Here is a 16,935-nt window from a genome sequence, read left to right on the forward strand (position 1 = left end):
TTGATGGGGGGGGGGGGGCTGCAGCAGAGCGAGTGACCCCTTGCTCAAGCCAGTGACCTTGAGCTGAAGCCAGTGACCTTGGGCTTCAAGCCAGCGACCATGGGGTCATGTCTATGATCCCACGCTCAAGCCAGCAACCCTGTGCTCAAGCTGGTGACCTTATCCCAGTTCGATGTTCTATCCACTGCACCACCGCCTGGTCAGCCACAACTCTTAATTTTTAAGAATTAATATTTAGGAGACAAAACTACTCTGTCAGATTGCTTTAAAAGTTTTGAAATGTTTGCTTTGTTTCCATAGCTTTCTCTTGTGTGTAATGAGAACCAGTTCTTGAACCCCTCTGTGAACCACACTCAAGTAGCACCACACTCAAGTAGCACCACAGTGGGAAAGATGTGGCTGGGGGATGGGAATTTCACCACAGATCATTCCAACAAGTCCAGGTACACCTGTGGGACTGTGTCCCTATAGATGAAAGCCCCTCGGAGGCTGAGAACCATATTGGAAATGATGCTGAGTCATGAAAGGGAAGTTACTAATATCTTTACAATAGTATTATTTGAGTCTGGTTAAATCACAACATTTTAAAAAGAAAACTTTCCTTCTCAACATAAGTGTATAATGAAGAATTTCAAGGCAAGTAAATTTTTCTCTCCCAGGTGAGAGCAATGGTTCTCAACCTTGGTGACATATTAGAAATCACCTGGGACCCTTTCAAAAAGATCCTGGCGCTGGTCCCCTTTCAGATTAGTTTGAGATGTAATCTCAGCATCAGGATTTTTAGCAGCTGTGCATGGGTTCCAATGTGCAGCCATCTCTCTCTCATATAGGGGATATGCTAATAATGCTAATGTTTTCTGATTGAGAACTTATGTCAAAGAACATAGCACACTGATTGTATTCCAAAGCTATTTAGTTGCATTTGAATCTGGTACTTAAAGATAGTAAGACTGTTATATAATTGCAATAATGTTGTGTATACCAGATACTAGAAGAGTTTCCTTCCAACTCTCCTGCCAAATACTATTCTTTTAATTACAATTGATTGTATACATCTTTCAATATAACTTATTTATTAAATAGCATTAGTAAATATGTAACCCAGCACTAATATCCTAATACTAAAAGCTTGTGAAATTTTGTGAATTTTTTTTCTGTTGCCTACTTCACCAGCTGCTATGCCAATGACTACCGTTGCAGAAGTGAGCACTACAATATTTGAGTGCCATATTAATCTCCAGATAAGATTTGATTAGAACAACTTGCCTCTAGTGGGCCTGTTACCCCAAATTAAACTACTGCTGAATTTTTAACATATAATCTTTGAAATTTTATATTCAAATCTTATTTTAGAGCATTAAAACTTCAGGTCCTAGTCTACAATATAACATACCTCTTGATATTTTCTAACTCTCTAAATAGCATACAATAATGTCAATATGGAAACACTTCCTATGGTGAATAGTTTATTTATAGTGCCAAAACTTGACCACAGTCTGCAAAGATAAAAACTCCCTGCCTGTTTTGCTAGTATGTTCTTCATGTGCTGAAGACTGTGAACATTCAGTGATTCATTCAGTGCTCTTAGATATTGGAGCACAGTGTCTGCTAGATATTGGAGATACAAATTTAAAGCCCCAAGGCCAATCCTTGCAGTAAGGAACAACATAACAGCATGCTATTAGCTTGTAACACACAGATGAAACAGCTTTCCTCCTCTCTTTCCCTATTCCTCACCCGCATTGCCATTTTTAAGAACATTATAATGTTAGGGGAAGAAAACACTCTAAAAGTAGTTTTCCCAACTCTTTTGGGGGATCATGGGCTAGTTGATTAATCCCTCTCAGCCTCAGTTTCCTGTACTGTAAAAGTTGATACTCTCCCTGCCCTGTCCATATGTGTTCTGAGGATTATGAGAAAAATTAATTACATGTAACATTAACATCACAAATTTAAATATGCAGATAATATGTGAATGGACATTATAAAACAACTTTACAAAGAAAGAAGCAAAAATCTTACAAAATATATGTGGTATATGTACCACAGCAAAAACACATTGGGTTTTTGAAACCCAAAAGAGAAGTTACACTAGAGTTAAATTCTGTGGAAGTTTGCTTCCATGATGGATTTCTTTTAACTTTTAACTCAGCTCCTGAAAAAGAAACTTCCTGGGTTTTCTTTTTCCTCCTACAGTTTTGCAGTGGCAGGGCTGCTTCCTGTCAAGAGCAGCTCTGCGGAGGCCCCTCTGTACAGACTCTCCACCTCCTCTTTCTCTTTCTTTCAAACACTTAATACATTTAGAGGCTGATCTTGTGCAGAAAATATCCCTGACATTTGCAGAACCCCGGGGATTCAGTGCGCATGCCCAGCGCGCGCTCCCGCTGGGAAGAGGAAGCTCGTTTACATACGAGTCATACCACGCATAGCCAGCATGTCAGCGCAGTGAACTTGCAGCGGGCTGCGAGGAACGCCAGCGGGGCTTTGTCCTAGGAAATGTGCTTCGTGCTTTTCTTCCTCACTCCTTTTTTATTTCGAAGAAAGACTTGTAAAGACTTCTGAAACGATTTCTAAATGCTCAGTTGAGGATACAAAACATATACCATCTACAACTAAACCCTTGAAGGGTTTTGTGTGAGTTCAGTTTTTTGCGTGTGCTTTTTTTTTTTTTTAAACTTTACACACTTTGTTTTGATCGTTTGAGGCCGGGCCTCCGTCTTTGTGAAGTTTAAGAGAAGAGCCAGGAGCTACTCAGCAATAATTGATTTTTGAAACGTACTCTTTTGGGGGCGAAAGCAAAGAGCTGGTTTTCTGTGCTAGCCCGATAAATGCTATTTATGAAGATGGACCTGTTGAACTACCAGTACTTGGACAAGATGAACAACAATATCGGCATTCTGTGCTATGAAGGTAGAGGTTCTGTTCTAGAAATTGCTGTCCTATTGCTTTTATTAAGGCCACTCCTTCTGTAGGGTTCTGAATGCCTTCTGGGCTTTTTGTTCTCTTTTTGGGGACTTGAGGGGCGCTCTGAAAGGCGAGCTGTTACTCTGTACTGTTTTCAGTCTGTGTTTGTATCTTAGCCTTCAGAGGTTCAGTGGTAGGGTGGGGGGAGGTGAAATAGAAACTGTTTAAAGTTAGTTTTATGCTAGCAACATACTATTCAGATTTTTAACTTTAAAATGCAATTCTTTTTTATTTTTGTTGGTGTTTTCTTTAGGGGAAGATTTTCTAGGACCTGGTTAAAACTTAAATGTGTCGGGTTTTTTTTTTTTGTTTTTTGTTTTTGTTTTGCATTGATATTTATTTTAAACACACCATATACAGTATTTGTGTTGTAATACAGTATTACAACAGCGCTTTGGGTTTTCATGTAGAGGGTAACAGAAAGTTACAGTGAGTTTTTGTTTTGGGGACCGATTGTTCCAAACAATGAAGTATTTTTCTATTCAGTTTGGGGGACTGGAAGGGCACCCATGTCACAGAGCACAGACTGGCTCTTTGTCTGATTTCCCATTTCCTGTACAGCTCCGAGAGAGTTCTGACATTGAAGGATGTTCCCTCCACACTCTGGTCCCTTGTGGAAGTGATTGCACAACGCCACGCCAACCAGAAAGCTTAAAAAAAAAAAAAAAAGCTGAATTCTTATTGTTTATTACCACTTATTAAATCATGAGGTGTTTTCCTAATATGTTGTAGTATTTCATGCTGTGCTTGTGGGGAGTAAAAAGAGAGAAAAAGTGATTTCTTAATCTGTTGGAGCATTATCTACGTGCGATTTGAAAAAGTGGTAATGGCCTGGGTTTGAGTGGCCGGAGAGGCACCTCAGGGGGGAATTCAGCTTGGCAGGGGGAGTGTTTTTGTTGTAACAACATACAAATCTAGGAGACATCTCCTTTCTGATTCAGCAGGAGCAGTTTCCATGTTTTCTCTCATAGCGAATTGAATATTTCTCTTGAAAAAGAAAACATTGAAGAAAGTTGGGAGGATGAGCCGACCCACTTTTATTTTTCATGTAAAAATCTCAGGGCTATTGCCTCATCAGTTGAAAACTTATACTTTCCCCTTCAAGGGGAAAAAAAATCTCATTCATGCTTTTTTTTTTTTTTTTAAAACTCTATGGATAAGTTTCATACTAAAGTTTTTTACTTAAAAAAAATTTTTTCCCCCCACTACTTTTTCCACTAATGAGAATTTTGGTGTATTACTTTCTTTGAATCTGCTGCTGTAATTACGAGCTTGCTTCTGGGGTCACCCATTTAAAGGCAGATTTCTTCAGAATAGTCTAAAGTAAAATAAACAGCAAGTGACTGGGCTTGTTTCCTGTGAAATTAACTTAAACTGCAGTTAGTTTTTAAACTTCTTTTTAGTGAACAAGAAATTATAACTTTTAAGGCAGTTTCTGTTTGTCGTTGAGTAATGTGATATTTTCAAAACAAAATAAAATGATCAGAAAGGATTATAAAGATTGTTGAGAAACCAATACCACATTTATTTTTTATGTCGTCAGTGGGTGGTGTTGGAGAAAAGCTTATGGAAAGCTTCTGGTTGATTTGTTGTTCTGTAGTATATACATGAGTCTTCTAGCCTCCCTCCTTACTTAGGAGGAAGAAACTTTTGATTTTGAAAGTCAAGTAGATATGTGAGATGATACACTATATAGTCTGTTTGGTTTAAACATCTGCTGCTATGTCTCTTATTATGAAAGTTAATATTATTTTAACACCAAAGTAAATACACAGGATATGAAGAAAAGCACAGCAAAATCTGAGGGGTGTTTATAGTGGGTTGTTTATGTCCTAGTGATTTTCTCATTATAAACACTGCACACATCTGCTCTGAGTTCAAAAGGGTGTTTTGAAGATGGGCATGAATTTTAGATGGAAAATTTTTGTACAAAAAGTTGAAATAGTTATTGCTCATTTAAATTGAACACTTTAAGAATATTTGTATTAAACATATCTGCTCACCGGCATTCCAGGGAAGTTATTTGGAAAATGGAATGTACAGTTGGTAGGCAGTATTTGATTTCACTTGGGGCACAGGCAGGTCTCGCGGCTCTTAAGAACAAGAGACACATGTTTTGAATTTTTAGTTTTAAAAATTAAGATGTTGATGGCTGTTCTTATTCTCTAGGTTAGTTATACCATATGCCTTAGTTGTATTACACACAGCTGTACTCCACAAAGTAAACTGTGTGTCTGCCGCATCTTTCTTCAACCTCTCTAGCAACTGATGCACAAATGGGTCTTGACCCAGTTACCTAGCAGCATCCAACAACTTCCTAAACCCCACATTGAGAGCGGATTCTGCATGGCTTAGATGCGGACTCTCTGCTTGGTGACTGCTCTCTGGTGCCTAACTTGCACTGTAGTCCTCCAGAAGCGTCATTAAAAAGAATTAAAACAAAAAAGTCACAAATAGTATGTGTGCGGTGGGGGGCCCATTGGGTTTGGAGAAGATTAGCAAAGGGCAGAAAGAATCTAAGTCTGATTAAGTTCTGGAAACTAATTTTCTTTGTTGGTGATGAGCAAATTAGCAGAACTCTGTGTTAATGTGTCTGTTTGAAAAACTCATGGCTTTATTTCTGCAATCCTCAACCGTTAACCAGTTCATTTATAACCTCACTGAATGTTCAGATTATACCCATTTGAATCCGTTGTGCCTCCATCTTCTTGAAAAGGTTCCAGTCCGACTCCAGTCTTCCTTTTTTCCCTCTGAGCTCTCCCGAGAATACTCCACGAAGAGATTGAACACCTTATGAAGGCAGGGCATTCATTGCCTTGGTCACCACAGTATCACTTAGTCCTGGCATGGTGCCTGATATGGCTTTCAGCAAGTGGTTGACTCAAAAGATCAACAAAATCTATCCAGTAGGGTTGGTAGTAGCTACTGTATAATTCAGCACAGGGTTATAGACCATCTTGCATTCTCTAATTGTCTAATTATTTGCAAAGCTGTACAGAGCCTCGACATCACCTGGTAACATTTGTCTTGTTTTAGCCAAGAAAAAGGATTCCAATTGAGTTAAATTGCTTGTTCAAGTTTATTCAGAAAGTTTGTAACAGAACTGAATTGCAGTGAGAACCCAGTGAGTAGTTTTGACTGTTCCACGATTCTTCTATACCATACTGCCTCTCCAAAATTATTTAATGTTTTGTCTACTTATTAGCTCCTTGATGTTAGAGACCACGTCTGTCCCCAGGACCTTCACAGTCCCAGCACAAGGACATTTTGGATTACAGTACACAGTTGACCCCATTCTGGACTCTTCATTGCTAGTCTAGGTTTCCAGGCTGTTGGGATGTTCAGGAAAGATGGCAGTAAGAACACTAGGTGGCTAGCCTCAGTGTTATTTGCTGTCCTTGCTGCACTGAAACTTATGTTTGCTTTACTTTTTTTCTGATGTGCAAGAGGAGAAGGTCCTGTGTAGTGCCAGTTCAAAAAGAGTGCTTCCCCAAGGGACCAGGGAGCTGGTTAGACCATGGACTTTTCTCAAGATGGCTGACGGTTATATTTACATAATTACTTGGTGCTGAAAACTTAGGTCCTAATAAATGTGCTCATGGTTGGCTGTGGCTTTAAGCTGCTGTTAGTGATACTTTAATTATGGGTTAAGAGCCGTTAGTGTGTAATTTGGTAGAAGAATTCTCCCCTTTTAATTTAATAGTGTGATTTATATTGGGAGAAAGTAAAAATAAATCACGTTATGATCATCTGAAAGCTTAAGAAAAAAGTATTCTAAGTTCCTCGCATTTTAGAGCTGCTCATTGTTTTAGCATATAATTATCACTTATTTCATCACAGGCTACATTTAAATTAATTTTCTGGAATTGAAAAGAAGACACTCCCAAGAGTTGTTGAATTGAGACTCTCCTAGGGGTGTGAGCAAAGCTGGGTGACGGTTTTGTTTTCTGCCAGTCAAACCACCAGCAGTTTAATGGAGTCCTGGTTTCATTGTTTGTCTCCTGAGCTCAGAGGCATCAGGAAACTTAGGCGCATTGGGTACTACGAAGGTGAAAAGGCCACTAGAGCAGAGCCATTTTGTGCCAGGCTCTGGTCCCTAGCCCTGCATACCAAGTGACCAGCTCTTGATCTATTCCAAGGTAGAACATCTGCAACTATTTTGCTGTGGAAATTTATTTTACTTTAGCTTTTTGTTTGTAGGAGAGAGAGAGGGAGAAGGGGGTGGGTAGAGAGGGAGACAGACTAGGGAGGAGCCTGATTTATAAAACAGGCCCAGGTGAGCCCAAGATATCTTCTGAGAGAGAGCTGGCCAGTTTGTATTTCTTCTAATTACAGTTTGTGAAGGGAAGTTGTGATTGTACCCTCCTTCCTTCCAGCTCCCCACCCTTGTTTCTCTATCTTCTTCTGGAAGGATTATTTTACTTGGCTGTTTATCTTCTGGAGTCTGCACATGGCTTTGTTTGGGAAGGCAGATTTCTCTTCCTTCCTTCCTTTTTCCCTTCCCTATTGTCTACAGGGCCTTATTTTCCTAGGGAGCTTAAACTTGTTGCTGTGAAGATTAAAAAAAAAAAAGTGCCATAAGATAAAAAGAAATTCCTTCCGGGGCTGTGAGGATGTTGCAGAAAACTGGGTTTTGTCATGGAGAAATTAGATCCAGATTTAGCACTTCTGCATGTACACAAATATATAAAACTGGTCTTACTAGGGATTGTTTCTAGCTATGTCTGTTATATCTCTATAGATGTTAACATTTAGTCAGTGACTGTTTATATTTCAGTGGTATCTATGTATTACATATTGAGTTCTTTGGAACTATTTTCTACTCTTGCTCAGCAACCTCAATTTGTCCTACAAAATAGTGTCTCTTCCTCTTATTTCTTAATGAATTCATGTATCAGCGACCCCCCCCCCCCTTACACACACACAGACACATACACACTTCAGCCATGGACACTTAATTTTTTACTTTCTCCATTTATTCTTTCATTCTCATTTTCTTCCTTCCTGAATATTGCATGTTCTGCTAAGTTCTAAGGAATTATATCTCTATCAGTTTCCTTTATCTTGCCTTTCTGCATATAAAAAAATGATTCTGTAGATTGTTTTAATTTCAGAGTACTGTATACAGGGTATGTTTTAATCCTAACTAGTGAATCCCTACTCATTGAAAGAATGTTTATTTACCCTAAATAAAATAGGAAATACATCCTTAAAGCTCTCCTTCAGTTGTTGCTATTTATATTCTTTCCGAACTCTTAACATTTCACCCATTTGTTTGCAAAGAAGTCTGAAAAACATAATAAACTGAAATATACTTGGTAAATGAGCAGCAGAAACTTTACTGTCCTTTTGTCTCCCAATATCCATTCTCTTCAACATTTATGGAATGTCTACACTCTGCTGAGAAATGTGTTAGGTCTTGGGGTTGGTCTTTGTCACTGCCTGCCTGTTTTTCTCAGCAGTTTCTAATGTGAAATATACTGTATATACATAAGTGTTCACAAAACGTGTAGTTAAAAACCGTATTTCCCCATGTATAAGACACACCTTCATTTTGAGGCCTGAAATTTGAAAAAAAAAAAAAAGTATTACATAAAGTTATTGAACTCAAGTTTTATTCATCATAAAATTCATACAACTCTTCATTACTGTCAAAACTCCCATCCATTAGTTTATCCTCATCTGTGTCTGATGACGAATCACTGTCTCAATAATAAGTGCAAGAACAAGCATGAAAAAGTGGGAAATGCAAGTAAAAAAACTACAACCACTATATAAGACGCACCCAGTTTTTAGACCCCAAATTTTTAGGAAGATGGTGTTTTGGGAATCGGTAAGCCCTGTGATCATCACCAGGTCAAGAAATGGTGAATTGCCTTCTTCAAGTGTTACCTCCCAATCACAATTTCTCCCAATTGTACGAGGTCATCACAATTATAATTTGCTTTTTAAAATACCTTTACTATTTACGGATGCAGTTCTAAACAAATTAGCTTAATATTAATAGTTTTTGTTTGTTTTGGGGTGGTTTTTTTTTGCCTTATACAATTGGAATTATCCTGTAAATCTTGGGTTGTGTCTTTGTTTATGAGGTCTTTTAAAACAGTGGACAGGCTGTCTTCCATGCGATGCCAGCTTATTTTAGAGGCTGGGGAATCTTGGCTGTGGGAATTCATTTGGATGTCCCAGGCTTCTACCTTCTGCTGCATTGTTTATTAAATAGCACTGGTGACACTTTGGTTTGAACTTTTTTTCATTCTGTATTTTGTTCATGGTTTTCACCACCTGTTAACGTCCTCCACCATACATGCTGTAATGGACAATTATGTATTAGAAAACTTCTGCAGTTTTGAAGAGTGTAAAGTTGGGGGACACTTCTGGAGATACATAGCTTATTAATTAGTATCTGAAAAGCAACTTTAGTTCTGCCATTAATAAGCAATTTGCTTAAAGGCTGAGACTTGTTACAAGTCAGCTTTGTTGCAGTGCCAGGTTTCTTTGGATGTTAATCCAGGGACTTTTCGATACAGAGAAAAAGCTTAAATTGTTCCAGTATTGAAACAATACTCTACATTGTATAGAGATGGCTGTTAGAAAGCAACAAAGATCTGAAACAATAGTCTGCCTTATGCACCTCTAAAATTATGAATGAATAATGAATCATCCATATGTATTGCTTTTGATTTTTATTTTATATCTGTTTTGTATGAAAATAGTTGCCTGCTAATTCTTGGCTACTGATTTGATTTTTTTTATTATGATTTGATTTTAATAGAGTGAATTCCAGAATTTCATGGTTTGATGCAGATGCACTCTGCCAAGCAATTTAGCAAAGTGGTTTACACTACCCCAAATCCAGCTGGATGGAGTCCGCTTCTTCCCTGATAACAGTTGAGTGCAAATTTCTGGATGTTCCCCCCTTCGAAAACAAACACATCTTCCATTATGTGGCAGCACTGTTAAAGTGACAAGGGATTATTTTTAAATTTTATTTTGATGTCATCAGCTTTTTTCCTGTATCCATTTTCTCCCAATCTTACTATGTATGTCCTTTTCAACTATTGTTTTTCTGATGAGTGACTGATAAACTATTGGCTGACCCCACAGAGAACCCTGGTTTTATTTCCCTGCTGAAAAACTATGACCTCTTTGCCAATGCTTAAAATCACCCATGAGAGTGATTTGGTAGCTTTTTAAAAGGAATATGTAATAGCAGCTGTATCAGGTTTTAAGTTCTATTGAGTAGAGGGTAAAAGGGATGGAAAATAGTAGTCATTCTTGGTATAAAACCTATGTAAAGTTTTCTAGCACCACTCTGCTGAATTCACAATTGGGAACCACTAGTTTCTGGAGACTAGGATGGGAGTCCTTTTTCTGTTAAAGGCTTTATACCAGTAAGAGATGGCTGATATTGGTAGGGGAAGAAGTGGCAAGAAGTGAGTTCCAGAACTAATAGTAGACATCAAACATTGCTCTTGGTTTCCAGTAATAAATACAACATGAGAAATAAAACCACATAGAATAAACATACACACACACACACACACACACACACACACACACACACTGTACTTGTCTGAGAGAAAGAGAGAGAGAGAGGGAAATATATATAGAGAGAGACTTCTTATAGAGCTAGAAGAATTCTCATACTTCATTTATGGAGAAAGTAGAGGAACCACTACCAGCAAAGTCTTCTGAATCACCTGCATCTCTCTGTCCCTTAGGTTCAGTGAAAAGCTAGTTTTTCTCTTGGTTGTCACAAGTCCCAACCCTTCTGGCCTTGGGGATTTATCAGTGACCTGTTTCTCTTCTAGTTTCCTCCTCTTTCCCCCCTGGGTCCTTATCTTCATCTTGTGTTCATGCAGAAGTCCCTCCCAACTTTAGAACAAAAACAAACCCAACCCTAATCTCTGTATTCACTTTCAGCTCTTAGAATCTTCCTTGCCATCCAAGTTACGTACTTCCCTTCTGCCCATTCTGTTCTTGAACCACTGTCAGCTGATTTCTGCTCCCACAACTCCATTGAAATTGTTCTGGACAAGGTTACTAAATGATATCCTAGTGCAAGTTGAGTGGACACTTTTTAGTCCTCATCTTGGTTCATCTCTGTGCCATTCTCTGTGGTGATTCCTTCCAAATTCTTAAAATTCTTACATTCCTTGGCTCAAATACTTACCGAGTACTCACTCCATGGGGTAGGAGATCCTGGTGAGCAACATTGACAGGACTTTGATGGAGCACTTGGTGGTCGGTAGGAGGGCATGAAAGAGTGAGGCAGGCTGATTGACATTAAAAGCAAACAACCTATGGTTGCAGTTTAATAAATTGAAAGGGAATAAGGAGAGGATGTGAATCTGTTGCTATGATTTAGGCAACAGAGAGAATGGTTACCCAGATTATGGTGGTAGTTGTGTTGTCGGACAGGAATGGATAGATCTAAGAGATATTTGGAGAGAAGGTTGACAGGACATGGTAGCAGGGGGTGAGGGAGAAGCTTAGAAGGTGTTGACAGTGGCTCCCAGGTTACCAGCTTATCCAAAGTGAATAGATGGTGTTCCCATTGACAGAGATAGGACACACAGAAAGAAGACCAGGTTCTGGGGTGAGATAATGAATTTCGTTTTGGATTATGTTGAGTTTGAAGGATCTTTGAGATTTCAGAGAAGAGAGAAATTTTAGAAAGTTGTGTGTATGAGTCTGGATCTCAGGGGAGAGATCGCTGTTGCAGATACTAGTTTGGGATAGAGAAAAAAATGAAGCTTTGGGCAAGAATGGTCACCTAGAAACAAACATTGCTATAGAATGAGAAGTTGAAGAGGTCATAGCAACTCTTAGGTCTTAATTAACTTTCTTCTTTGTTACTATAATAACCATATAACTGACCATAACTGCCTCTCGTCTTGTTCCCTTTTAGACATTCATCCATAATACATATTACCTGAGTATTATTCCCTGTTTACCTCTCCAGCCTTCTCTCCTACCATCCCCCACCCACATCCTTATCTTCCAACATTCCTTCACCCACAGCCTGTTGTCCAGACATATCAAACCACTTCCTTTGAGTGAGCCAGGGCCTCTTTCTGAAATCCCACTGCTCTTTCTCTTGGCTCACTTTCATCCCTCAAGTGCAGACACTTCTGTAAAGTGACCCTCCTGCCCTTACCTTCTTGGCATGATTAGGTGTTGTGTTTGTGGTTTCATGGTGTGCCACGTCAGATAATTTATCTCCCTGCGTTACATACACATCTGTCTACCTTGCTCTGGGAGGGCTAGGACTTGGTCTTCTCTTTATTCTTAGTGCTAAGCACCATGTTGCCTGCCAATGTCTGAATCTACTCTAGTGTCTTTTCATTAAAGATACAGAAACATTGAAATTGTGTGATTAATCCAGGGATACTCAGTTAGTTGTAACACAGGTGAGTCTGGTAACTGTTAGAATGTTGTTCTTAGAGGAAGGAAAGATAGCTGGCAAAGAAGTGATATAAACAAGAGGGGAAGAAAGAAAAGAAAACCTTTTAATCTCAATTCCGTAGAGAAACATTTGAAGTGGGCTGGTTGTTTGGAAAACTCGTTTCCTAGTTACTTGACTTTGGCTGGTCTATTATGTGAACTAATCATTTATAGGAAAATATTAATACCTATTATTTGCTATGCACTGTTTTACGGGCTGGAGATACAGCTGTTAACCAAACAGAGAGCAAGATCCCTGACTTTTTGAAGCTTACATTCTAACAGGGGAGACAGACAACAGGTAATAAATAAAGGAGATAATAACATTATGAAAACTGTTGTTATTACATGTAGATGTCTGTTAGCGAATTTACTGTTTAGAATAGTTGATTCTATACTTAAAAATTATTGCTTTTATCTTAAAACTTTAGGATATAGATTTGAGTGAATGATTTAAAGTCTCACTTGTGATGACTTTAAAAGTATATTAAGGAAACTTTTATGTATAAGTGTGGAATCTTGTACTTGGTTATGTAACTATGGTCAGAGAGTCTAGATGTCTACTCCATTATACCTTTGTGTTATATTGGGAACTAGAGTTTATTACACTTTATCAACTTTAAAAGAAAGTCAAATGGTCATTTGGTTTCAATAGGAATAAATATATTTAGAATAAAAATTTAATGAATTTTAAAAAGGGGTCATAAAATCAATAGCTAAATTGGTATGTTCTTTTTTTTTCTTTTTGGATGTTTTTGAAGTTATAATGCCCCATCTGGGGCATTGCTCCCTTGTGGTCAGAGCAATTCTAGTGCCTGAGGTGGAAGCCATGGAGCCATCCTCAGCTCCCGGGCAAACTGTGCTCCAATGGAGCCTTGGCTGCGGGAAGTGAAGAGAGAGATAAGAGAGAAAGGAGAGTGGGAAGAGTGGAGAAGCAGATGGGCTCTTCTCCTGTGTGCCCTGGCCAGCAAACAAACTGAGTACTTCCACACGCTGGGTCAACGCTCTACCACTGAGCCAACTGGCCAGGGCCTGGTATGTTCTTCTGAAACTACTCTGGTCAGACCTTAAAAAATATTGCCCTGAATAGGTTAGATCCCACAGCACCCCAGGGGCATTTTTTTGTGAGCTCTTATTTTGTGATAATAGAGCATTTGATGAGGGTGACAAAAATGGCCTTAATGTGGAAGCATGGACTGATGTGTTCCACATGTTGGGTCTCCCTTTTTTTCCCTTTCTTTTATTTTTATTGAAGTATTGTTAATTATGGCAAAATCTTAAGGTCATGGCTTCAGGATTTTTTTTTTTTTTGTATATTTTTACCTTTTGTAACCACCACCCAGATCAAGATATAGAATGTTTCCATCACCCTAGAAAGTTCCTTCATGTTTCCTTGCTAATCAATACACACCCTCCCCCAAGATGAATACTGTTTTAATTTCTACAGTTATAGATTAGCTTTGTCTGTTCCTTAGCTTCATACAAATAGAATAATTTGATGCCAGCTTTTCCTGGCCAACCTATTTTTGAAATTCATCTGTGTTGTTTCAGGGATTGCTAGTTTGTATTGCTGGCTGTAGTCTACTATGGGAGTATGTCACACTTTGCTTATTATCTATCTGTTCTGTAAAATTTCCCTGAACTAGAGACTTTAGAAAAAGGCTGACAACTCAATCATTTTATCAGGAATTCATTATGGGAATTTACATACAGGCTTGTCTTGGACAGTGGTGGCAAGATGACAGGGGTGTCCTCTGCACTGCAATGGCATGGCGGTTGCCAAGGGGTTAGAGAGGACAGGGCAGGATGGAGTGGGGACTGGGGCATCACATGCCCAGGTAAGGGGAGTGTTTGCTTGCAAACCAGCACCCCGTGGGGTCTCTGAGAGGATTTTGGAAAGCAGTCTCTGTTCTGGCTAGGATCTAGCTCAGTGGTAGTCAGCCTGGTCCCTACCCCCCACTAGTGGGCGTTCCAGCTTTCATGGTGGGCGGTAGTGGAGCAACCAAAGTATAAATAAAAAGATAGATTTAACTATAATAAGTTATTTTATAAAGATTTATTCTGCCAAACTTAGCAAAAATCCAACATAAAGTACTTGGTAAGTAATTATTATTATATGCTTTAACTTGCTGTAACTCTGCTTTATAAATTTTATAAAGTAAAGTTACTTTCCTACTTTATAAATCACCATTACTGTGGAACCGGTGGGTGGTTAGAAAATTTTACTACTAACAGAGGTACAGAAGTGGGCGGTAGGTATAAAAAGGTTGACTACCCCTGGTCTAGCTAGCTGGTGGGTCCATCAGTAGTCAGACAGCGGTCATGTCATGGAATAGTCTCTCCTCCACACTACTCTAATGTTCATGGAAATTTACATTGTTTCCAATTTTTTACTATTATGAATAAATTTGCTCAAAGCGTTTTTTTTTGGTAAAATATGCATAACAAAATTTTTTATTTTAACCATTTTTGTGATACAAGTACTTTTTTTAGTGTGGTATAACAGTACCGTTAAGTGGTATTAAGTACATTCATTTTGTGGTGTGATCTCTGAACATTATTATACAAGCCTTTTTCTGGACATGTGCACTTGTTTCTCTTGAATAAATATCCATGGAATTGCTGGGTCATTGGGTATGTTTAACTTTTTTTTAGAAATTGCTTAACTGTTTTCCAAAGTGGTTGTACCATCTTTTTTTCCTCCACTAGCAGCGTATAAGGGCTCCAGGAACTCTTGCATCCTCACTAGTACTTGATACTGGTGGTCTTTTAAGGGGTTTATGCACAGTCTTAAGATGTTCTTTATTGTTAATTTATAATTCATTACTTATTGGAATACCTATTGTGACACTTCTGATGGGTACTATGTGAAAAAAAGGACGTATTCTGTACTTTTGATAAGTTTATCTAAGTTAGAGGCTGGAATATATGTTTCCTATCTAATTTTCAGGGCAGAGTTAGTGATTTTGGTATTGTCAAAGAAGGGGTTGTTTTTCCAAATGGGTAAACTGAAGCCATGGAAACCAGCAGGCAGCCAGACTGGGGGATGTGAACAAACACCAACGTGGCACAGAGGACTCTTTTGGAAACACTTTCCTCTAGTGTAGTGTTGCTTTGCTTTATTTCTTATTTGGGAATGATTCATCCAACCACTGGCCTGTTAAAATAACGCTCGGGACTGAGCTCTTAGCTGCAGTTGGTCTGCCGTCCTCTCATTCGGTTCTTTTAATTTGCCTCCCACTTTGAATGCCCTCCTAGCTCCTTTCCAGCGACATGAATTCTATATATTCTTCAGGGTGGAGCTTAACTTCCCTTATAAAAGTTAACTTGAAACTTTTTATAGGCAGGAGTTATACTGTAGTCTTTTAAATCCTCAAGATGCCTTGTCCTCTTCCAATGCCTTAATGATATTTAAATCCTCTCGAAATTTTGTGGAGTTTGTAGTCTATAATTATCATTTGGCAGTTATATCTTTTTATTTTTATAATCTTTAAAGTGTGACACTGAAAAAAACATATAATAACTTACACATCTAAGTAAGTAAGGTGTTCAAGCTTGTCTTCAAAATTTACGTTGGAAAATTACACATTAAACCCTATGCTGTGATGATCTCATTCTCAGAAGATTGTTGGGCTTTTTTTTAGAAGTTGCTTTCAAGGTCTGAGATACATTCTTTTGAATATTTTAAAGGGTGGCCAATAACTAAACACACACACACACACACACACACACACACACACACACACACACCACCTATTTTTGCCAGGCACAGTTCTATATAAATATGCCTATAAAATTCCTATGCCATTCTAAAGCCAGTTCCACAAGTGGAGTTAGAAAATATCTTTTTTTTTTTTTCCCTGTATTTTTCTGAAGCCGGAAATGGGGAGAGACAGTCAGACAGTCTCCCGCATGCGCCGACCGGGATCCACCCGGCACGCCCACCAGGGGGTGACGCTCTGCCCACCAGGGGGCGATGCTCTGCCCCTCCGGGCATCGCTCTGTTGCGACCAGAGCCACTCTAGCGCCTGGGGCAGAGGCTGAGGAGCCATCCTCAGTGCCCGGGCCATCTTTGCTCCAGTGTAGCCTCGGCTGCAGGAGGGGAAGAGAGAGACAGAGAGGAAGGAGAGGGGGAGGGGTGGAGAAGCAGATGGGCGCTTCTCCTGTGTGCCCTGGCCGGGAATCGAACCTGGGACTTCTGCACGCCAGGCTGACGCTCTACCACTGAGCCAACTGGCCAGGTCCAGAAAATATCTTTTTAATTAGCAAAGGCCTGACCAAGCGGTGGTGCAGTGGATGGAGTGTCGAACTGGGACACAGGACCCAGATTCAGAGCCTGCTTGAGTGCGAGCTCATCCGGCTTGAGCACAGGCTCACTGGCTTGAGCATGGGGTCATATGAGAAAGCAATCAATGAACAATTAAGGAGACCAAGTTGCTGCAATGAAGAATTGATGCTTTTCATCTCTCTCCCTTCCTGCCTGTCTGTCCCTCTCTCTGTCTCTGCCCAAAAAAAAAAAAA

General features: G+C 39.2%; 1 protein-coding gene across 4 annotated transcripts in view; it reads left to right on the top strand.

Moving 5' to 3' along the window:
- VGLL4 (vestigial like family member 4) overlaps positions 1-16,935 on the top strand; it is a 173,790-nt gene that overhangs the window by 85,887 nt on the left and 70,968 nt on the right. The window contains exon 1 of one of the 4 annotated variants that reach the window (XM_066351852.1): positions 2,429-2,910. The exons of the other annotated variants lie outside the window; for them this stretch is intronic. Coding sequence (XP_066207949.1) covers positions 2,829-2,910 — 82 coding nt within the window. The 5' untranslated portion in view covers positions 2,429-2,828. Of the gene's footprint in view, positions 1-2,428; positions 2,911-16,935 lie in introns of those variants that run through there. 4 annotated transcript variants of the gene reach the window in all.

This window comes from Saccopteryx leptura, chromosome 10, assembly GCF_036850995.1.
Source record: "Saccopteryx leptura isolate mSacLep1 chromosome 10, mSacLep1_pri_phased_curated, whole genome shotgun sequence".
In the NCBI taxonomy this organism is placed as follows: Eukaryota; Metazoa; Chordata; class Mammalia; order Chiroptera; family Emballonuridae; genus Saccopteryx; species Saccopteryx leptura.